Source organism: Arachis hypogaea, chromosome 8 (assembly GCF_003086295.3).
Source record: "Arachis hypogaea cultivar Tifrunner chromosome 8, arahy.Tifrunner.gnm2.J5K5, whole genome shotgun sequence".
Taxonomy (NCBI): domain Eukaryota; kingdom Viridiplantae; phylum Streptophyta; class Magnoliopsida; order Fabales; family Fabaceae; genus Arachis; species Arachis hypogaea.
This window is the reverse complement of record NC_092043.1, coordinates 35,170,994-35,196,185: the sequence shown is the minus strand read 5'-3', so window position 1 is coordinate 35,196,185 and position 25,192 is coordinate 35,170,994. Positions and strand designations below refer to the sequence as shown.

Genomic DNA, 25,192 nt, shown 5'->3' with positions numbered 1-25,192 from the left:
GCTCAATTATTGACTGGGAGCAAGCGGGACAAAACTACAATCCTTGCATCTACCCCAGAAGTTCAATTACAGACTGGGAGCAACCGGGACAAAGCCACAATCCTTGCATATTACCCTATAAGCTCAATTATCAATCAAACTCATTTTCATTATCTTCTCGAATCAATTTAACATCATCATTCGATCATATAATCTCATTCATGTTATCCTCTCGAATTAACTAAATCTCATCATTAAATCACATAATCTCATTCTCATTATCCTCTCGAATAAACTCAATATCATCATTCAATCATATTATCTCATTCTCATTATCCTCTATACTCGTTATAGGAGTTATGAAAATTTGAAACATTAAGAAAATGATTTAGAGGCATAAGATTTGTTCCAAATCATAGAAAATAGTTATCAGATCTCAAATAGAGGTTGCAGAAATAAAACAGTCGAGTGAAATAGGCAAAACAATTAAAAATAAATATTTTCAGCAAAACAGGGTGGTCATATGTACGCATGCCTTCTACGTACGCATGAGTTGAAAATTTGAGAAAGTCGCGTATGCGGACCACCATCGTGTACGCGAGAATGCTGAACATAAATCTTTGCTCACGTATGCAAGCAACTTCCACGTACGCATGCGTCAAGACTTGGTGGTGTTGTGTACACAAGCCATCTCTGCGTACGCATGAATACAGTTTTTCAGAAAATTTAGTTTTTCATATCCATTTTTAAACTTCTATAACTTTTCCTACAAAATTCGATTTTTTCTCATCTTTATATGGTTTTAAAGGTCTTTTAACAAGCTTTAATTAAAATACTTTCACTTTATTTCGAACTTCGAATACCAAGTTATAGCCTGTCGAAGTTGGTTAAAAATATGTTTTTACCAAATTCACATAACCCCTCAAATTCATAAATTTCTCAATTCAATTCAATCATGGGCCATTCCAAAACCACTCATACACATCCCAAACACTCATTCATAAATCCTCAACCCTTCCAAGTCTAAATCAACCCACTTCCAACTTATTTAACCCATTCCATCAACATATCCATATCCTTCAACAACATATATATATATATATATATATCATTTCATTCTCATACAACAATTCACATCACTTATCTCAACTTAACACATTGGGAATTTCTCACTCTATCACGGCCTCCGGCCCAATTTACACAAATTACAATATTCATACACCCAATTTTCAATTAAAGCTTCAATATATATACTCATTTTCATGCAACATAGCACTAACATATATCACAATGTTCAATTGCAATAATATCACTTCTCAATTCATCAAAACACGTCAACTAACTCAATACTCATACTAACTATTATTCAAGCATATATATAAACAATCAATTCCATGCATTCAACTTATCCTAGGGGTAAGTAACCTAGGTTTTCACATAACCTTACATAATGGCTATTCAAAACTACTACCCATACCTTAATGTTGCAAATCTAAGCTTCCAAGCTTTCCTTTCCAAAATTTTACCAACCCATGAAGCTTCCAATTACCCAATTTTGGACCAAAACCTTTAAGATAAGCGTTTTAATTCGCACCATAAATATTTTTAGAGTAAAGTATACTTTTTGTCCTTGAAGATTGGCAAAAATTTCAAAAATATCCCTAAGTTTTATTTTGTTTCAATTTCGTCTCATAAGTTTTTTATTTGCATCAAATATACCCTTGAAGACTAATTTTTCAAAAAAAAAAATAGGACCAATTCGACAACAGTTTCATAAGAATAACCTTCAAAATAAGCAAATCAAGCATAATTTTCATGCATTATTGTTGGATTAGTCCTAAATTTTTTGAAAATTTAGTTGTCAAGGGTATGCTTGGTGTCAATCAAAAACTTTTGGAACAAAACTGAAACAACATAAAATTTAGGGATATTTTAAAAACTTTTTCCAAACTTTAGAGACAAAAAATTTACTTTATCCATATTTTTATTTCTCCAAATTATAAATATTAAATCTATATTCTTTTTTCATTCTCATTTAATTTATTTATTAATCGTCAATTAATTATTTATCATTTTGCAAAGTTTTATAAATGACAAAAACAATATGAGGAAACTGAGCTGTGGTTTGTGTAATGTTTTCTTTTGGGTCTGTTAGAGGTCATGTGAAGCAAGCAACCTTCTACTTTTTCCACTTTCAGTTAGCTAGCTATTCAGTTTCTCTTGTTTCTAATGCTTGCTGCTGAGCTGTACTTACAGAAGCTTCTAAAAATGTGTGTTAGTTATCTTTTAATTGGTTGCAGTTAGGTGCTAGCTGAGCTAGGTGCTAGCTGAGCTGGCAGGATGCTAAGTTAGTTAGTCCATGTGCTAGAAGCTTCCAACTGTCTATAAATGCTCTTCCTCTCTGTAACTTATGGTTAAAGTTTTCAGTTCAATGAGATTCCATTCACTCTCAACTCTACTCTCTCTTTTCTCTTTGCTCTTCTTCTTCTGACCCTGCCTCTGGGGTCTGTTACCTTTCATGGTATCAGAGCCATTGGCTTCACAGCATTCAACACACTACAAGTAACTACAAGCCGTTCAATCAGCAATGGCACAAAGCTTTGTCGCAACACCAATCTGCATAAAACTAGATGAGGACAACTTCTTGCAGTGGAAGGATCAAGCAATCTCAACTATAGAAGGAAATGATATGCTAAGTCACATCACAGGGAGAAGAATTCCTCAACAGTTTGTAGCTTTGGAGAATGGTACAGACACAGCAATTAATCTAGATTATCATCAATGGAAACGGCAAGATGCACTCCTTAAGTCTTGGTTATTGGCTTCCATGAGCAAACCTTTCACTAAAAGAATGGTAGGCTGCGTGTATACAAATCAAGTATGGAAAAGATTGGAAGATCATTTCTCCTCACAGATCAAAGCTAAGGTGATGCAGTTGAAAAACAAGCTCAGCACTCTCCAAATTGGAGGATCTGTTACTAAATATGTCTTGATGATCAAAGGTACGATTGATGCATTGGCCTCTGTAGGTGAATTAGTGAAGGAAAGTGATCATGTTAATACAATTTTGCATGGCTTGACTAAGGAGTATTCTTCAATATATACATCAGTACTTGCTAGATCTGAAAGCATAACTGTGGCAGAATTAGAGGCACTGTTTCTTGCTTATGAAAGCATGCTTGAAAAATTTAGAAAACCTGAGACATTCATACAAGCTAATGTAGCACAGTTCTGGAACTATGATAAAAATTATCAAGCAAGAAGAGGCCTTAGAGGCAGATTCAGAGGAAGAGGATGTCGAACATTCAGAGAAGGAATGAGTTATTTTGAAAGGAGACAAATGCAAGAAGAAACGAGCAGTGAATAATTCAGCAATGGACAGTTCATCAATGATGGACAGTTTGCAAATGGAAGAGGTCAATACAATAGAGGGCAAAGAATGTACAATGCAAGGGAAAACAGGCCATAGTGTCAATTACGCAATAAAGTTGGACACACTGCAAGAACCTGTTGGTACAGGTACAGTGAATATCAGTATGAAGAGGAGGATTATGGAAGAGAAGTCTACAATGACAACAACAATCAAGTGTCTCAACCTGAAGCAAACTTCTGCAACATGTTAGCAACACCAGCAACAGTGCAAGATCCCAACTGGTATCCTGATTCAGGGGCTACACACCACATGACACATGATGCAAAAAATATGATGGAGAAAAAAGAATACTGTGGCAAAGAGGAAGTTGTAATTGGCAATGGCACAGGTTTGCAGATTTCTTTTGTTGGAAATTCATGTTTCAAGACTAATTTGAGCTCTAGATTATTGCACATGAGAAAACTGTTGTGTGTTCCTGAAATTACCAAGAATTTAATGAGTGTACATCAACTATACTATGACAATCAAATTTTCTTTGAATTCCATGATGATAGGTGTTGTATAAAGACTAAAGAGACAGGGGAAGTGGTGCTTCAAGGCACTGTAAACAAAGGTCTCTATAGATTTACTAATCTTCATAACCTACAAACATCAGCTGCCTATGCCTCTTCAGTAAGAAACAAGAATGAATTTGAAAAGTGGCATGCTAGATTAGGCCATGCCAACCATTTAGTTGTCTCTAAAGTCCTAAAAGCTTGTAAAATTGTTGCCTTATCTGAGAAAATTAATTGCTTAGCTTGTTGTGTTGGAAAACCCCACCAATTACCATTTCCTTCTTCACAAACCTTGTATAACCACCCCTTAGAACTTGTGTATTCAGACATTTTGGGGCCTGCTCCTATGTCAGATAATAATGGAAACTGGTATTTTGTCAACTTTATTGATGCATTTTCAAAGTATACTTGGCTGTATCTAATCAAATCTAGAGCTCAATTGAAAACAGTTTTTGAAAATTTTCAACAAACAGTTGAATTGCAACTAAACACTAAACTTAAGATGTTACAAAGTGATAATGTTGCTGAGTACATTAGTTTATCAAAGACGCTTCAAGAAAAGGGAGTGCTGCATAGGTTCTCCTGACCCCATGTCCACCAACAGAGTAGATCAGTAGAAAGAAAGCACAGGCATGTTGTAGAGATGAGACTCACCCTACTAGTTGGAGCCTTTATGCCTATCAAATTCTGGGGAGAAGCCTTTTGCACTACTGCAAAGTTGATTAATTTCCTCCCAACACCAGTTTTAAATGATGTATCCCCAACAGAGAAGCTATTTGGAAGAAAGCAATCTTATGAAAACCTGCGTGTATTTGGCTGCCTGTGCTTCCCACACCAAAGACCATATAACAAGCATAAGTTAGATTTTAGGTCCACCCCCAGCACTTTTATTCGCTATGGAACAGTACATAAAGGATACAAATGCCTTACTCAACAAGGCAAGGTCATAGTTACTCCCAATGTTGTGTTCCTCGAAGATCAGTTTCCCTATAAGAAAAACACCACAACAGTTAACTCAGAACCCTAAGTGAATGAACTCTCAATGCCTACAACTCCAATATTACCAAAACTCCCAACAAACTTACCTGAAGCCAATCACTATTAATCTCCCTCATGTCAAAACCAGTCCTCAAGGAGTCAACAAAATCCTGTAAATGACAGTACTACTAGCACCATCCAATCACTAAACTTTTCACTCAATCAACACAGCCAACAAGCTCCTATAGCAGCATCGTCAATACCAGTCCCCATTCCCATTAATGATATTGAAATTGTCCTCCCTAGCTGTGAACCTAAACCTGCTCCCACAACAGCTCCACAAAACATCCACCCTATAATAACTAGAGGCAAAGCTGGAATTGTTAAGCCAAAACTCTTCTTGGCAAGTATTGAACCAAGAAGTGTCAAACATGCTCTCAAGGTACCTAAATGGATAGAAGCAATGGACCTTGAATATGAAGCCTTGATCAAGAACAAAACCTGGGAGTTGGTTAATCTTTCCCCAAACACAGATGCCATTGGAAGCAAATGGGTCTTTAGAATTAAGTATAATGCAGATGGCTCCCTGCAGAAGCATAAAGCAAGATTGGTTGCTCAGGGGTTTACTCAAAAGCCAGGTTCTGATTTCTCAGAAACCTATAGCCCAATGGTGAAGCCTACTTCTATGAGAGTGCTGTTGTCGATTGCATTATCAAACTCATGGACAATTAGGCAGTTAGATGTAAACAATGCCTTCCTACATGGTGATCTAGTTGAGGAAGTGTACATGAAGCAGCCCCAAGGCTATGAATAAGGAGATCCTTCACTAGTATGTAAGCTCATCAAAGCTCTTTATGGACTGAAAAGGCTCCAAGAGAGTGGTACTATAAGCTTGCTAATGGCCTCAAGGGGCTTGGATTTACAGCCACAAAGTCAGATGTAGTAGTGTTCATTCGAAATACTGCCAATATAAAAATCTACATCCTTGTATATGTAGATGACATAATTGTAACTGGTGAATCAGATGAGAGTGTTCAGGAAGTGATACAGCAGCTAAATTCAAAGTTTGCTCTCAAAGACCTAAGGGATCTGCACTATTTTCTTGGAATACAAGTAACCAAGACAAAAGATGGAGGTTTAGTCCTCACGCAGCAGAAGTATGCTGGCGAGCTCCTGAAGAAAGCTAGCATGGTGGACTGTGCAGCTTGTCATACTCCACTCCCTTCCACAACTAAGATCATAGCCCTTGGAGGAGCAAGCTTCGATGATTCGGGACTGTACAGATCTGTCATTAGAAGCCTGCAGTACTTTACCATCACAAGGCCTGAAATTTGCTATTGTGTTAACAAATTAGCACAATTTGTCCAGTCTCCTCTGGACTCTCACTGGAGAAAGGTGAAACGAGTGTTGAGATACTTGAATGGCACAGCAAGCTATGGCCTACATATAAAGAGGGACACTGATCAGAACACAGCTATGAAGGTTGTTGCTTACAGTGATTCTGACTGGGTTGGGGACCCAGATGACAGAAAATCAATTAGTGGTTATTGTGTATTCCTTGGTTCCAACCTAGTCGCCTGGGCCTCAAGAAAGCAAACAGCTGTGACCAGGTCTAGTACTAAAGCTGAATACAGAAACATGACAGACACAGTTGCTGAGCTAATCTGGATCAGAAACTTAGATGGTTGAGTTAAAGCAACCTACCCCTGAAGCACCAACAATTTATTGTGACAAATTGAGTGTTGTGCTCTTAGCAGCAAACCCTATACTTTGCTCTAAATCCAAGCATTTCGAGATAGACCTCCACTTTATCAGAAATCATGTCAACAACAAACAAATCCAGGTGAGTCATATCCCAGGAGCTGTACAAGTAGCAGATATCCTCACCAAGGCAATATCCTCAGAAACATTTCTTAATTTTCAAGACAAGCTTAATATCAATGATCAACAAGCAGTTACCAAAGAAGCCAATAGCATTAATCAGGATCGTCAGCAGCAGAAAGAAGAAGGAAACTTGAGATGATGTAAAGTGATAGTGTCCCTTCTTATATTGCTTCATGAGCAGCAGAAAAAAAGAAAACTATAGATAATGTTAGAGGTCATGTGGAGCAAGAAGCCTTCCGCCTTTTCCACTTTCAGTTAGCTAGTTATTCTATTTTTCGGTTATTCTGTTTCTCATGTTTCTAATGCTTGTTACTGAGCTGTACTTGCAGAAGCTTCTAGAAATATGTGTTGGTTGTTAGCTTTTAGTCCGTTACAGTTAGGTGCTAGTTGAATTGACAGGATGCTAAGTTAGTTAGTCTATGTGTTAGAAGGTTCCAACTGTCTATAAATACTCTTCATCTCTATAACTTGTGGTTAACGTTTTCAGTTCAATGAGATTCCATTCACTCTCAACTCTACTCTCTTTTTCTTTTTACTCTTCTTCTTCTGAACATGCCTTTGAAATTTAGTACCTTTCAGAATCTTCAAAAAAATTAATATAAAACTATGTCGGGAATATCTTAGGAAATTTTAATCAACAAATAGCAATTATATATGTCAAATTATACAGGATAATAGCGAATTAAAGAAGTTATAAAATTGACGTGGTTTAGTTATTGATGAAGTAGCTAAGCTATCAGGATTTGACTTGGGTGACAAGCAATTTAGATTTGAGAAATTGTTCCTCAAAAACTGTTGCTGAGCCTTTAATGTGTGATCATTAGAGGGCAGAGGCAAGCTATAATAAGCAATATCATATGTAATTTTTGGACAAAATGGTAAAAGGCAATTGTTTCGACTCCTTTTTAAATTAAGAGTATAAATTACATTCACTTATATAGAATAAGTCGGTTTTCTACACTTTTAATTCATAAAATAATTATATATTTAATCAATCTAATATATAGTTATAATTTTTATAAAAATAAGTTTTAAAACATGCAGTAAATATATAAGAAAATTGATAAAATAAATTGATTATCTAGAGTTTAATTGAGGCACGTCTATATTCAAATAAAATATATAAGAAAATTTATTTCATGTATTAAATACGTGTACAATTAAGCTTATTATGTCATAATAATATAATATGTAAGATATGCCTGAGTAATTTACCTTCTAATTTTCAGAGACTATTGGAATAATTGCTGTTATAAAAAAATAATGAAATAAAATTAACTTTTAATTAGCTAATATTTTTCTTTTATTGTAAAATTATTCTTTTAACTTTTATTTTTTGTGTGTTTAGATTTAGAATTTAGATTTTAACTAGATTTTAAAATTTAGAATTTCGGATACAAAAGCAATTTAAAAAAATGAGGAACATTAGAATATTAGTAGAATTTATTATTTTTTATCAGCAGTTAGCTATCAATGTTTAAAAGTATTTACTAAAAGTATAATGTTAAATTACTAAATTAAAAGAATTTGATTGATAACTAAAAGTGATCGTAAAAAATAATAAATTCTACTAACTCTCGAACATTATTTCTCTTAAAAATAGCTAATATTGGTTGAACACTACTTAATTTTATTAAATAGTTAGGCTTAATAATTTGATAAATTTTTGGAAAAAGTATTTGTGCTTACTATCTTTAGAGATACTTTTGAAAGTACTTAAGAATTTTTTTTTTAAAATTAGCTTATATTTGTCAAAATTAAAAATCTAATATAATATTATATATTAATAAATATTCAAAATTATTTTTATATTTTTGTCTATTGTGGTCGTTTTATATTTTAAAAACTATTTTATTAAATACAATTACTATTATTTTCAATTATTAAAAGATTTTTTAATTTGATTTATCAAACATAAAAAACTACAACTATTAAAAAGTTATTTTTAAAATCTAATTTTAATAAACAACTTTCGAAAAATAAAAATTTAACCAAATCAATTCTTATAGTGTTACAATAATACAGAAAGGCCATGAGCTTTGTAGTTTTGTGATAATGCCTCGGATGGGCTAGTCTTATATATTTGCACATACATGCTACTTTACATAGACAACAATCATAAAGGTTCAAGACACACACACACACACACACACACACACACACACACACACACACAAAAACACCATAAAGGCACTATATCACTTCCAGATTTTAATAGCTTTATATTGTTAACAAGCTAAATAACAAAAACTCTTGATGATGAATTATATATATTTCGTTCTTCCAATAATTTTATGTTTTTAACAACAAAATACTTTAACATTTGAAGCAAATTGTTAGCCAAATATACACAAATGCTTTTAAAATTATACTATTCATCTATTTTGTTAATCTTACAGAAAAACCTACTCACTTTAATAAGTAATAAATATAAAATCATGTATATATTTTTCCTCAAAACAACTTAAATTATATCTGTACATATGAAAAATCCAAATTTGTCAAAATACGTATTCCTTATACTTTAAAATATATCGTTAATATTAAAGAAACAAAAATTAGTTCAATCTGTCTATACTTATTTTATTTAATATCTATTTAGTACAAAGTATATTAAATAAGTCTAAAACTAATGAATTTTAATAATTTTTGTCTAATATTTTTTGTTATTAAACATTTCTAAAAATATATATTTGTGAGTGTAACGGAGGCATATATAACTGATCATTTATATAACGAGATTTTTTAATTTTTTTTTTAACCCCACTAAGAACTTACAAATTCCCCAATAAACAATACAGAAAAATTTAGAAAAACAAATGGTGGCATGCCATCAAATTATTAAACATAGAGACCAAACCTCCCATAGATTGTGCCTTGTGAATTAAGAACCTCATCCTATATTGATTATATGCTACATTATATTATTTATTATTTATATTATTAATAAACCTTGCATACATAGAGTGTGCCTTAGCTTGCAAAGAAGAACTCCTCCAATTTGATTATATGCTACATACATATATATCCTGCAACAGCGAGAAATTATCATAGCTCAGAAGACAAGCATTATTTTAAACTTATTAATCCAAATAAGGCAAATCCTTATATATTTAGAGGCCTCAATTTTTACAATAAAAGTTATAACATAGAAGCACTAATAAAGAGTAGTGATGAAACTTTAAAGGTTAGTATAGCTAATTAGAACAATAATAATCATGTTTCATGCTTTGTACTATATTTACCAAAAGAGAACGCCCTCGACACAGTAAAAAAAATAAAAAAAAAAAAAGAAGAAGAAAGAGAGGAAAGGACCAGTCTTGGATTAATAAAGTATAAATTGTCCAAACTCAAATTTAATATTAGGATGTACAATCTGGGCATAATTAGTAGAGAAATTACCCTTTTCCATCAACATCATGAAGCCTACTTTATTGCTTCTATTATAATTAATAATCATGATACATATATACAAAAAATCAGTTATTAAATCTGTTATTTATATAAAATATATATTAAAATATAAAATATAAATTAAAAATTAATTAAAAAACATATATATTTATATTTACTTAAATATGTTTTGTTCAGAACAAAAATAGGATGAAAAATTTATAAATGAGTTAGTTACTTATATATTACCTCTGTATACAATACTAATAACATATAATTTGGTTCTTCAAATGTAAAACTAACATAAAAACAGTTAATAAGTTTGAAATCACAACTTGCCCTGATCACAACTGAGATAATAATAATAATAATAATAATAATAATAATAATAATAATAATAATAATAATAATAATAATAATAATAATAATAATTTAATCAAGACGGTAAATATATATGTTATATTAAAACTAAAAGGTATTTTGGAAAAAAAAAACTATACACCCCCTCTCTCATATCTATATTATACATAATAAAAAATATTATTTGTATATATATCAAAATTAATTATTATATATTTGTATATAAATATATATATTGTATAATTTATTTTTAATATGTAATTTATATTTTAACATATACTAATTAACTGATTTAGTAGCTAATTTTAATGTACATTTATAATAATTGATACATAATATAGATACCCCTTTTAACTTAAAATTAATTAAATAATTGAAGTGAGACTTACAACTCGCACTATGAAAACGCTATGCATGACAGTACGGTATGTGACTATGTGCCTCTGAAGCATATCTTTAGTCCATTGACACTTTAATCATAATCAGGAAGCATATAACTAGTGAAAATGTATTGATTATACTACAAATTAAAAATGCATCAACAAAAATTTCAGGTTTTCAGATCTCAAAAGCTGCCACCAAATAGTTTTCACATATACATTGATCATAGCATGTATATATACAAACAAGAAAACCCTAACTTGCTGCTACCACTGAGAGCACAGGCTGTGCAACACAACTCTCCGTACACTATGAAATATTCCCTAGAAATACACACATCATTTAATTCTATACAATAAAGAAGAACTATATGTATATTTTTGAAGGGGTCCTCACCAAAAGTTCCAAGTAATAAGTAGCTTATTAATAATACATAGATGTATAATGTAATATTTTATATGCTATATATTATGCTTATTTAAATCATCGAATGTGTTATGTGTGTACCTGCAGTAACTTTTGACAAATTTGAGTGGAATCACAAGAGCATGTCTTGATTGACCAATTTATAACCCAATTCATTGTACTAAAAAAAATGTGCTTCATTCAAAATTATTGCTATTCAAGTTCCAATTTGAATAAAATAGCCGACAAGAAACATGTGAAGTGATGGGATAACTTCAATTGCACAATGCTCAAGTTGCATTTTTGCCTTAAACCAAATTAACAAGATGCTCCAAATAATTAACCTTATTAATAGTTCTCAAGGTACAATTGAAACCAATAGAATTTGTCTATATGAAAGAGAATATAAAAACCATTGTACCACAGAATCAGATGCTGGATACACATGATTCATGGTAAAGAAAAAAGGAACAATAGAAAAGAAATAAAGACATATACATGTATATCCCAATCAATTTTGCATGGATCTGCTAATTAAAAGTAGCATAATGCTAAGCAAAAATAATGTATATACCAAAATCAGTTACAATATATTGGTGTATAAATATATGTATATTGTTTAATTTATTTTTAATATATATTTTGTATTTTACTATATATATTTTATACTAATTATTAATTTTAATGACTGATTTTAATATATATCTAATATAATTTAATATTAAGTGGGACTTAATAGATATGAACATGATGGTAATTATGAAATTTAATTAACAAAAGCATTAAACATTTGATTAAACTATAGGAGATTCCATTCAATCATGACCTGCTAGCTAGTATTAAATTGTGAAATAGAAAAGCAATACAAAAGGCATGTGTTTATCAACAATTTTTTCTGTTAATATGTTTGATTTTTTTGTTTTATGATATTTCTCGTTTTGGCATATCAAGAACTAATTTGTTGCTACATGCACAAGGTGGGATTCTAACTTTCGATATTTATAATAGTAAATCAGTAAACTAACCACTAAATCAAGTCAAGTTAATTTATGTTAAAATGTTTGATTTAATGTTACCTAGTAGAATCTTAATAAACTATGAGATGATATCAATCATTTTATTCACATGACAGACTATACTCATTATTCTTTCTCAAGAAAGTTTTATGCCATCTCCATTTCAACAACAACTTAAAGTAAAAAAATATAAATAAAAAATTAAGAAAAGAATCCACAAAACCAAAAAAAAAAAAAGACTACTGTGCATGTCATTTTATTAGTAAAATCTTCATGGGACACAAAATCTGCAGAATCTTAAAAGGGAAAAAAATTAAGGGAAAAGCTAACATGCTAATTAAAAATATTTAATTGAAGTGACACGAAATAGTGACTAGATTTTGTTGCATAATTAATTCCCCTTAATTAAGTGGGTATTAGAGCGCATGTGCGCGTAGAGAATAATGTAATCTATATACAGCCTAAAGAATACATACACGATATGCAAATACTATTTTGGGTATATAAAATAATACTTATATATATATAGACTTTGTTCACAATCTAATTGAAGCCCGCCAACAACTTAAATTCCTGTCTATTTATGAGAATTGTTTGTCTTGTTCACAATTCTTAAAAGAATCTGTCCCAATGATATAGTAATGTTTCAATAATTACATCCATCCAGTTATCATCACATTTTTTTTTTCTAAACTGATCTGTATTTGTGAGTTTTTTTTTTTTTTTATGTTTTACACATATAGTCTAGAATCCATGCACCAAAACAATCAGATGCATAAAACGGATTTCCCAAGTTCATCAAATGTTTCACAGATGCATGTGAAAAATATGATTTAATGTAACATTTTTTCTTTTATTTAGAGAATAAAAAGATAATTAAAAAATGTTTATCAGAATATATATTTACTCCATAGGAATATATAGCTACTATAAGTAGTACTACCTCTTAATTAGGTTAGAAATTTAATTAGAAAATTATTAGCAATAATACATGTACATCTATAACTAGATCCTAGAAAATAACATACATTCAATCAGAAAACACAAAAGTGCATGATGAGAGTAGTGAAGATGATGAGATTAATTAATAGTTACCATCAAGTAATGAAGGAAGGAGGAATTGAAGAAATATTCAAGAGTAGTGCATGGTGGTGGAGGGTGATGAATCATCACAATTTCCCTTACTACTGCTTCCTTGGCTGGTGGTGGCGGCGGCGACCTTCTTCTTCTTCTTGTAAGGGATACCCCTAGCCTTAGCTTGGCACTCCCTAACCTCTCTGAGGTAAACACGAATAGAGCCGTTTGCAAAAGGATTAGTCTCAGGAGATCCACCGTTCTCCTCATAGGCAGCTCTGAGTCTCCCTATCAGGGCATCTAGGGAGCCCCAGGCCTGCCTAAGAGGACAAGTACAGGGTGCGGGCGGCTCTGGCTGCCCGTAAAACATGCACCCTTGGATGTGTACCTTGGTTTTACCAAATTGGTCAAGGTACCTTAGAAAATCCAAGACATGGTTGCAATTGCAATGTGATAGTGGAACTGGGGGTCTTTGATTCTTCAAGTATTGCCCAAAAGTGTTCCAATCCCTTCTCTTTTGGGATTCATAGCGGCTAAGTGTTGGTGAGCTTGATCCTTCTACTAACTCCTTCCCACTACTACCACCACCACTTGAAGACATAGTTATTATGTTGGTTGATGAGGAATAAACAAAGAATCCAAGATAGGTGAATGAATGTGAGAGAGGTTTTATTAATTTGTTTTTTTTTTTGTTTATAAATAATGAAATAGAATATAGAGAAAATTAAAAATGGGAAAAAAATTATATTATATAAAAAAAGAAATTAAAGAAAGTGAGGTGAAAGGTGAATTGAATAGGATGAGAGAAGAGAGTGGGGGAAGATGGAGATCACGTCATTGGGCTCATCAGTAGACATTTTATGGGCCATATTAGTTGCTTTCTTTTCTTCTTTTCTTCTTCTCTCATTATTTTTCCAAATATGTCTTTTTATCAGATAAATATTTCTTCATAAAAAATTAATTAGGATCTGTTTAAACACTTTTTAAATTTATAGATAAGAAATTAAATTACTAAAATATGAATAATATCCACACAGTTATAATTTCTTATTGAATAAAATCAGAATATACATATCATCATAAATAATAACGGTACAAATATTTTAATTTCTTTCTTTTTTTACTAATTATTTTGGGTATGGCGTGACATTAGCAGCTAACTGTACGTTTTCCCCCTATTAAACACAGAATTATTGTTTGCCATTTGTCAACACACATGAACCTTATCACCTAATATTCAAGAAGCCTATTCACAATTATTGTTAGAACCACACACAAACATATATAAAATAATAATTTGTTCGGAAATTTGAATAGATATAATATAACTTCGCTAGGTGTATGTATGTACTATGTACTATATATATATCGTATATAATAAGCTGAGACTATATAATCAACAGGTTAATTAGGGTTTAAAAGCTTGCAGGGGTAGGGATAGGAAAGAATTTAAACTGATGCCATTTATGGGTATCTTTTCCTTAAGTACAAATTGTATAACGTAATTTCTTTTTTTATTAAAAAAAAAAAGAAAAGAAAACTCTTACTGGATACATTGACTGCACAACATGTACATGTGACTATGTTAGCAAATACCTCAATCATTGGAAAGAATACAGTGAGTTATTTCCTGACTTATTATTATGGCATAAGAAATAATGTTAATAACATACATGATCTATGCAAAAAGATATCTTCTATATTGACATTTGAGGTCACTGTTATGGTTGTTGATATGGTTGTCATTATCAAAATGAGTGCTGGAATAATAATAATAATAATGTTGCATATATACACAGATTAAACTCTAGTGTGTATATATATATATATATATATATATATATATATATATATATATATATATATATATATATATATATATATATATATATATATATATATTAGGTATCAAACCAAGGCTAATTTATTTTTTTGTAGTAAACTTAAATTCATAAAAATTATTTATTTTTATATTTTTAAATTAAATATTAATTTTTAATTTTTTCAAATAAGTTAAATACCATCTTTTAGACACCATAACAATTACCCGTAAACAAAATACTAGATTTACATCGAAACAATAATAATGATACAAATGCACTATATAACACTTTTTTTTTAAGAACCAGCTTTTTATAACAGATTCTTTGGGACAAAACTACTTCTCTGAAACAAATTAAAGCATGCCAGGCCACAAGAAACAACATACTTAGCTTGGACACACCGTACTTCTTTGTAGCATATGCAACATATTTTTTCTCATGGACCATATCTATATCAATTTAATTAATTTTGTTAGCCATATAATTATTTATATATTTCTTCGTATCGAATTAAACTTTTTTAGAAAAATGACATAATAATATAATATCAGAACTTTTGTGATTGAAAAATTTAAAATTTGATTTTTTTTAGACAACAAAAAAAAATTTAGCATAAGATAAATCAAAAAAAAAAAACTTTGATCTATACAAAAAATTTAAGCATCCAATTTTTTATTTATTTAAGAGAGTATGTTAAAAATATAATCATTCGAATACTTTTTTTTTTATCTGATTAAAACTTTTAGAAAAAGGAAATATGACATCATCACAAATTTAATTAAATTGATATAGTTTGGTTGTTGTTTTGTTTGTTGTGAGGTCTATTTAGTTGAGATTTATTCCAATTTTATGTTTATCTCTCTTTTTTGGATGCTGTTCAAGTTTTTTATTTACGGTAATACTAGATGTATAAATTTTTTGGTAACTAAATTTAATTAAATTGCTACAAATTTGATAAAATATGCGTGCATTCTTACTTGGTTCTTTATCAACGTATTTTTTGAACACATAAATTTTATTATAAAGCACAAAAATTGTTACAAAACACAAATTTTTACACACAAATACAAAAAATTTTGCACATAATACATAAATTTATGGATATAGTATAAAAATTTTTGCATATAACATAAAAATTAATTAATATAATACAAATTTTTTGTGCTATACATTAATTTTTTTATGCTATAAACTAAAATTTTTGTATTATATATCAAAATTTTATGCTCAATACTTTTGCTTAACATATATGAGAGGAAGAGAAAAGAAACAGCAAGACAACACATATATACGTACATTCGAAAAAAAAATATGCTATGACTTGGTTAAAGATTTAATTTTAAAAAATTTGAACGCCTAACTTTATTGCTTAATTTATACTATTTTGTTATAATGGTCTCTTAATAATAAAAAAATTATATATACATGATAAATTAATTATTTATATAAAAGATATAATAAAATATAAAATATATATTAAAATAAATTATAATATATATTTATACACGAATATTCGATAGTTTATTTATAAACATGTATTTATGCTTCTCCTATTTCGGTTTTTGGTGCACTATATCTTGGAAAAAATTAAAGGGTTCATTAGTTGTCACTTTAAAGAAATGCCTAAATTACTTTATTAGCTTGCTACACCTATTTGTGAAATTAGGTAGGCATGTGATGCAATTTTGGCACTAATATCATAGTGTGGAATTTTGATAATAAAAAATTCAAGAGATTAATTCCTTGGTTTCATGATTTTGGAGAGAATATGGAAAATGATGCAATAATTTTTCTTTTAAGAAAAGAAAAAAAAAAATTGTACACCTCAATTTGATGGAGATGACAAACCGACCAATCTTGTGAAGCGAGGGCCCCATGAAGATGCCTGTGGCCAACAAGTCTAATATACTAAGACTATATTTCTTTCAATTCATATCAAACGATGCAATTTGATGCGAGTTAATTCAAAATTGGATGGCCCTATATATAACAATGTCTTTCCATCGGCATGAATGACGTTTTTTATTTATATATAAAAAGTTAATATCATAAAGAGAAACACAAAATATTTCATGATAACTAGTGAGCAAGGTTAATGCTTCTTTTATGGCATATTTATTAAATTATTTTTAATATGTCTTTAATTTCTAGTGCAAACTCTTCTAATTTAAAATGGATTTAGAATTTAGTATTTAGAATTTAAATAAAAAATAGATTTAATTTGTACTAATAATTATATGGATTTGTGTTTTTGTTTGATAAACTAGTATCTGGTGGTGCTTTAATATTTCTGTTAAATTTTATTTATTTATTAGGTGAAATTAAAATTTTAAAAATCGAATTAGTAGTGATTAGTCTGATAAAAGTAGAAGTATAAAGATTTAGAAGTTCCTAATTGAATCGGATATAATAAAACAATATATTTATGTATAAAATATATTATTATTTTTAATAAAAATATTTTTTGTATTTTATTATTTTAAATTGGTTAATCGTTAAAAAGTTAGACAGACGATTATTCGACTGTTTTTTTATTTTTTATTAATTTATTGTTGACCAATTTTTACCTTGAATCACATCGGTTTAGTGGCTATTTTTAATTAATCCACTCGAACCAATTGATTTAGTTTGATTCTAAAAAAAATGAAAAACAATGAATATTGTGAATATTTTTTAAAATATAATCTTTTTTTATCTTAAAAAATTATATTTTAAAAAATATAACATCTAAACAAATGTTACCATTTTTTAAAATATAATCTTTAAAAGAAAAAGTTGGATGGAAAAAACTTATACATACATACTAACTAAATATACAAGCAGAAACCAAATAATCTTATTCAAATATTAAAAAGAGCAATATTAAGTGGCCAATAAAATTTAGTATTTTTAGTGGATATTTGGTTGTTTTAAATTTTAAAATTTAAATTCTAATATTATAAAAATAAGATGTTAATCTAAAATAATGACTAATACTAATAAAAAAATATTAACTCCTATATTTCTCTATTAAAAATACGAAGAGCACGTTTCTTTCGGGCTATAGAATGACTTCAAAGTGTGTTTAAGACCCATTCGGTCCTTATATGAAAATCTAGGGACTCAATATTAATTTAGCCAACATTATAAGAAAATCGTCGGACACTATCAAATTTATTGGTAAATTTATTAAAAAAAATTTGACAGAAATATAGTTATCATTAAATTTAGTAACAGAATAAATTTGACAGCATAAATTTCGTCGATAATTATTTATTGACAGATTTTTTTCGTCTGTCGCTAATTCTTAATAGATTTAGTGACGGATATAAATTTTTATTTGGCAAAATTCTTGAATTTGTTGCCGTCGGATTAATCTCCCAAAAAATTCGACGATAAATTTAAATTTTAAATTTAAAAAAAATTAAATGGTAACATTTTGTTAGATGATAACATTTCTTTTACAATCTTAACACCTAAACAACAACACTAAATTACACTTGTATTTTAATATAAAAAAAAAAAGAAAAAACTTTCATTTTATTTCTTTTCAACCAAACAAAACTTCATTTCTCTTGTTAACGCACTCTCTATTAAGTAATAGTATAAACTATATGCAAGAGGGTTAAAATAGAGCATCAGAAATATATATTTTTTATTTAAATCTTTGTTCTATATCTAATAGTTTACTAACTTTGTAATATTATATTATTATTTATAGACAATTACTCTTCTGCAAATGAGGGAGTCACTAATCAAGTAGTATTTCAAGATCCAATAGTGACCACCTACAAATGTGAAACAAATTGATGTTCAATGTTAATCAATATAGCAACAATAGTAACTTATGTCAATTAAAAAAAAAGGAAAGCAACAAGTTCACATTAATAAATTCATTCAATTTATTTGTCTGAATTAGATGAATTTTCATTTCTCGAATAATGGTAGCTAATAAGTTCGATCTATACTTTTTTTTGTATATTTTCTTCTATTTCATTTTTTTATTTCACTTTTTAGAATTATTCGTATACACCAATTTTTTTATTGTGAAAGCATATTGATAGCCTCTACTCGTGTCCTAGCTCGTCGGAGAGATAGATTTGCCTCGATTAGTTGTCTCTTACCTTCAGCTTTACTCAAGTTAGCTTCTGCTATTTCAAGAGTTTATTTAGCTTCTTCTAAATTTCAAACTAAGGTAACCTGAACCTTTTCTAAAATAGTATGAATAAAAATAAATTATCAATCATTTATTTAACTTTGTCAACAAAATAATATCAATTCAATTTTTTTCACATAAATGACATAATTCAATAGCAACAAGAAATCATTCATATATCTTTCCATATCCAAAACTTCAATGGTTAATTGAACTAAAAAAATTGACATATTCAATATTATATATACTGTTTACCTGAACATAACACAACTCGTCAGTACCTTTATATTTAATGTATAGTTCAATATTCAATTCAATAATATCTAGACGACATTTAGAAACAGACTAAAAGAACATTAGAAAAAACTAAATTAGAATAATCTAATAAGCAAATAGTTAACAAAAATGACAAGAAATTATTCTATCTAAATAACTCAACAACAACATTAATATTAGAATAATGAGATGTCCAAAAAAGTATAGCACACAAACAGCTTACTTAAAATAATTTTATGTCAATGAATAAGAATACTAAAATGAAATTTATTATGATAATAATAAAGAAAAAAACATAAACATGCATTAATAAAAGAGAGTCAAGTGAAGAAAATAAGAATGAGGTTAGGGTTAGGGTTCAAAAAGGTGTTAAGATTTTTTATTTAAAATGAAATAAAAATGAGGATAGAATAGGAAGAGAGATGAGATAAACCTACCTAGAAGAGGGAGGAGAGACGCAGCTCCAACGACGAGGGAGAAGTTCTTTTTCAGGCAACGAAACAAGATCAAAACGAGTCCACGAAGTCTTTGGAAAAGATTGTATGTGGTCGGCACTGATAGAGGGTGGCTGAAGGGGCTGTTGAAGGTAGAGAGAGAAGAGAGAAAGAGAGAGGAGAAAGTTAGAGAGAGAGAGAGAGAAAGAGAGTGTTTCATAAACGAGGGGAGAAGGTTTGCATTTTGAATTTAGGGCAAGTTTACCGTCGAATTTACCTACGGATAAATATGATGGTAATGTATTGTTGGTCACCAAAATACAACGTTCCACTAATTGGATTTACCAACAGAAAAATTTTCCGATAAACCGATGCTAAATTTTGCGCTAATTTTTCTGTTTTTTCTCTAATTATTATCGGAAAATTTACCATCAAAAATATAAATCAGCCGGTAATGATTTGACCTGACGAATTTGACACCTAAAAATTGCCAATAAATAAGCCGGCAAAGCCGACGTTAATATGCAACGCTAAATCTGACGGTATTCAGCATTTTTCTTGTAGTGCAATTAATTTAAAAAATATCCAATAATTAAAAAGATGTGAACATTAAAAAAGAACATTTGAAACTAAAAAAAATAAAAACATTTGAAATTCAATTAAAAAGAACATCTAAAAGAGAAACAATGTAAACCAATTTAGAATTTAGAATTTTATTTAAGATTTAGGATTTAAAATTTAAAACGAATGTGTTAAGGCAGAAGACTTTGCTGACAAGAAGGAGTGGTGAGAAGTACTATTTTACCCCTACCTTCTAACAATCAACATATGTTAGAACACCATTAACACATGCATCATCACATATTTTATTCCCTACATCACATTCAGACCTACCATCACCTCCAATTATATATCCTCACCATATCAATATTTGGAACAAAAATTGACCTTCTACCACTACCTAAATCATCTTCATCCACGCCAGACAATACTAATACTCACCGTATGATTATCAGATCAAAATCTAGTGCAACCAAACCCAAAACCTTCATTCTCAAAGCTGAAACAAACATTCATTTGATCAAATAGTTCAACAAGCCTTACATTGTGATCATTGAAAAATTGCTCTGGATAATGAAATACAAGCATTATCCAAGTGCAAAACTTGTAGATTGGATGAACTGATGAAGCACCACACAATGCAACTATTGTGGGTTGTAAATAGGTATTTGCTATTAAAAGAAATCCTCAAAGTGAAATCCTAAGGTAGAAAGCAAGGATAGTTGCCAAATTAAAGGATTTTATTAAATTGAAGGAGTTGATTATGAAGAAGTTTATAGTCCAATTGTTAGGCCGATTACAATTCGAATTGTCATTACCATAGCTTTAACACAAGGTTGAGTGATGAGACAATTCAATTTTAATAATGTATTCTTTAATGGACACCTTAAGGATCGTATTTACATGAAACAACCCCCTGGTAATACTATCTCTAAGTCACCATTGGTGTGCAGACTCCAAAACCTTCATTGATATTGCTTTGTTTATAAGGTCAGCAAAATCTGTAATCTACATGATCATCTATGTAGATGATATTATTATTACTGGATCAGATTCCATTGAGATTAATATTCTTGTTACTTCTTTAAATACAATATTCTCTCTAAAAGACCTTGAAAATTTTAATTACTTCTTAGGATTAGAAGCTGAATTTTTAAACAATCATACATTACTACTAAGTCAAGCTAAATACACTAACAATCTTTTGTAGAGAGCAGAAATGCAGACTTCCAAACCAATGCCTACTCCAGTGATTTCTTCATTGAAACTTCACCAAAATGACTGCGAGACATTTGAAGATCCAAAGAAGTATAGATCAATAGTGGAAGCTCTTCATCAAACTTACCACTGATTTATCCAATCATGGCTTTCGGCCCAAATATAATCAACCACGGCCTCCGATCCAATACAATATCAAATCACATTTCAACCATCATAATCTGAAACAACAGCCACAAACACAAGTAATGCAGTTCAAACGCAATCAAGAATAATTACATCAAGTTTAGCAATTAGTAGTTAAACAGAATTATTCATATAGAGAAATCAAGTACAATATACATATCCAAATAATATCACATAGATACATACGATGGATGCGTATCCTACTGATTATGATATCACATTGTCAGTTTAAATTTGCCAACCCAACACATCCTTTCGGATGTAGCCTTTCTGCCATGTCAGGGATACAGTGCTCTGCACACTCTTTCGGATGCGAGTTAGGCGGCAACGATCTTCGAGTCCTCCTTCTCGGGGCTTCTCTTCGTGAACGGCGGCGTCAATAACGTGGAACTTCGACAGCGAGGCGTGGCGGTGGCAGCTCCTTCCTCCAGCTCAATGACGATGCAACAGTGGCTGAAGCCCTACCAGCGGCGCGCCTCCCTCTCTCGAGTCTCTTTCTCTCTTCCTCTGCTCTCTCGAGAGGGTGTGTGCGCACGCGTTAAAGATGGGGGGTGGCAGCTGTGCCTGAATTGGAAGGGTGAGGAAGTGTTTGAATGAATTAGGATTAGGGTTGTATGTGTTGGTAAATTAGGGTTTTGTGAATTAAAAAGGAGTAAAAATAATTTGTAATTTTTAATAAAATTAGGAGTAATAAAATAATTAAAAACTAATTTTAATCCAACAACTATTATATATATAGGAATACTATTTGTTCATCAATTTATAAATTAATTTTTAATAAATACTCTAATTTAAGAATTAGAGATAATATAGTTAATCTTTTTTATTTATAAAAAATAAAATATTAAATTCTAAAATCTAACTTATTTAAATTAAATCTTATAAAATTTTTATTATTTTATAACTACTAAACCTTATAATTTAAATAAAGAAAATTATCCAATAATTTTAAAATTAGATAAAAATTTTAATTTAATCATCAAAATTTGATTTAATTATCTTTAATAAAATAATTTTTGAAATTAAGGTGTTTAATAAATAAATAAATTAAAATTGATTCATAATAAAAAATTTTAAAAATTTTGGGTCTTACAATTATTGTATTTTTTCTTTCGCTAATGCAGACTCGACAATAAATTTAGATGATATGAGATCAATTAGTGGTTACTTGGTTTATCTTACAAGCAATCTCATTGTCTGAAAGTGAGAAAAATAATCGAATAAAATAAAAGAAAGTTAAATATTTATAGATAATATTTAATAAACTTTAAATATTTTATTTTTATTTTTTATTTTTTATTTTTTATTTATAAAAATATGTTAGATAATTTAGATACCAAAATAAAAAACACCATAAAATTCACCTAAATGAAACGATGGCTTCTTTGGCTTTGTCGCTAATTTGGTTAGTTGTTCGGTTTATATGAGGAGCCTTCTATGATTTACGGATTACATGGAATTATGACTATAGAAAAGTGTTGTTGGAATTTAATTTCGTGGCTGCAGTGCATTTGGTTCATTTTTAATGGATCTTTCTTTATTGATATGTAACTCATTGAAAAAATAAATAAAACTCTTTCAACTCGTAATTGAAAAATTTAGATGTGTCAGATTTATAGACAAGTTAATATGTCTATTTTAATGCTCTTAGGAGAATTACTTAGTAATGATTTGATAGGAGATTTCCTTTTCGCATCTTATAGTATAATTTTCTTTGTTGTTTGAATTTTAACAATTTGTTTGGATGCTATTTTAAAAAAAAAATTAAATAATATTTTTTTAAATTTTTTTTATAAAAATAAAAGTAATTTTATATTTTAATATTTCATGTAAAATATTTTTTATTTATTAATTATGTTTAAATAAAATAAGATAAAAATATTTTTTGTTCATTTATTATGTAAAAAATATTTTTTTATTTTTCAAGTATTTTTATTTTTACTATTAAAAATTTACTAAACATATTAAAAAATAAAAAAAATCTTTTTTTCAATTTAATAGCGTCCAAACAAACACTAAATCTATTATATATTATATTAAAATCAAATTTTGACATTTAATAATAAAATTAATGTGATATATTTTTTAGAATAATTTTAATTTATTTTTTAAATTCATTATATCAAATCAATTATAACTAATTAATAATATCAACTAATCAATTCGAACTGATATTCAAATATCATACAATTTATTATAATTTATGTAAAATAATTAACTATAATATATTTATATCAATTATAATTAATTACAATTAATTATACCAGTTAATTATTGATTTGATTAATTTATAAGATGAAGGTATACTATTTCTTAATTTATTTTTTTAATTCATTGAACCAAATCAAATATATTAGCTAATTATTTGTATCAACTAATTAATTTGATTAATTTATTAGACAATAAAATAATATATCTATGAATATAAAAAAGATAATTGAAATATTTTCAACTAATAATTAATAATAAATAATATCAATTATTAATTAACAAATTATCCTAATTATTTATATATTACCAAAATTATTTTTCATTACATTACAATATTTTTTCATTCATTGGAGATTCTTTCTTATTCTGAATTAGAATTAAAATTAATTAAATTATTTATATTTTTACTTAATTAGTCTTTTTGATCCTTTATAAATACTATTATGTGTAAATCACTAATCCTTCATCTATTTCAATTGATTCATTTTAGACTTTATAAAAACATGTGTCTCACGTTTATTATAGGTATTTTCAAATAAAGTTAATATTAATTCTGTTTTAGTTTTTTTTTTTTACTTATATTATTATCACCTAATATTGGAGGAGTAAAGTGAAGAGTTTGTTTTAAAATCTATGTATTACTCATAAAATGGAAAAGGAATTCAAATTTAGAAGACTATGGGAGCAAGAGACAGAAACAAAAACAAACAAGTTGATGCAAATGTCTTTATAGAAAGTATGAATTGCCAATGATGAACATGCGATGGCTTTATGGATGTGGGTGAAATATTTTGAGCTATTGTGTTTGTCGTTTGTGTTTAGTCGATCGTCCTCTTCATTATTAGTTCATTCTTATTGATAGATTTATCTAAAGAAATGGATTAATAATTGTTGAGGATGTCTCCTATTTTCTTTATGTAATGAGTCGAATTGTACAACACAATCTTTAAA

At 29.0% G+C, this 25,192-nt stretch overlaps 1 protein-coding gene across 1 annotated transcript; it reads right to left on the bottom strand.

Moving 5' to 3' along the window:
• Positions 1-9,481: 9,481 nt before the first annotated feature.
• Positions 9,482-14,199, bottom strand: LOC112707198 (protein LIGHT-DEPENDENT SHORT HYPOCOTYLS 10-like). The gene is made up of 2 exons (XM_072201225.1): positions 13,419-14,199; positions 9,482-9,797 (listed from the first exon to the last, which is right to left on the bottom strand). The coding sequence occupies exon 1, from the start codon at positions 13,996-13,998 to the stop codon at positions 13,456-13,458; it is 543 nt and encodes a 180-aa protein (XP_072057326.1). The 5' UTR covers positions 13,999-14,199; the 3' UTR covers positions 9,482-9,797; positions 13,419-13,455.
• Between the last annotated feature and the right edge of the window lie 10,993 nt (positions 14,200-25,192).

What these genes read in the sequence shown, in the direction of transcription:
- LOC112707198 (XM_072201225.1), bottom strand. Translation starts at nt 13,998, where the DNA reads ATGTCTTCAAGTGGTGGTGGTAGTAGTGGGAAGGAGTTAGTAGAAGGA.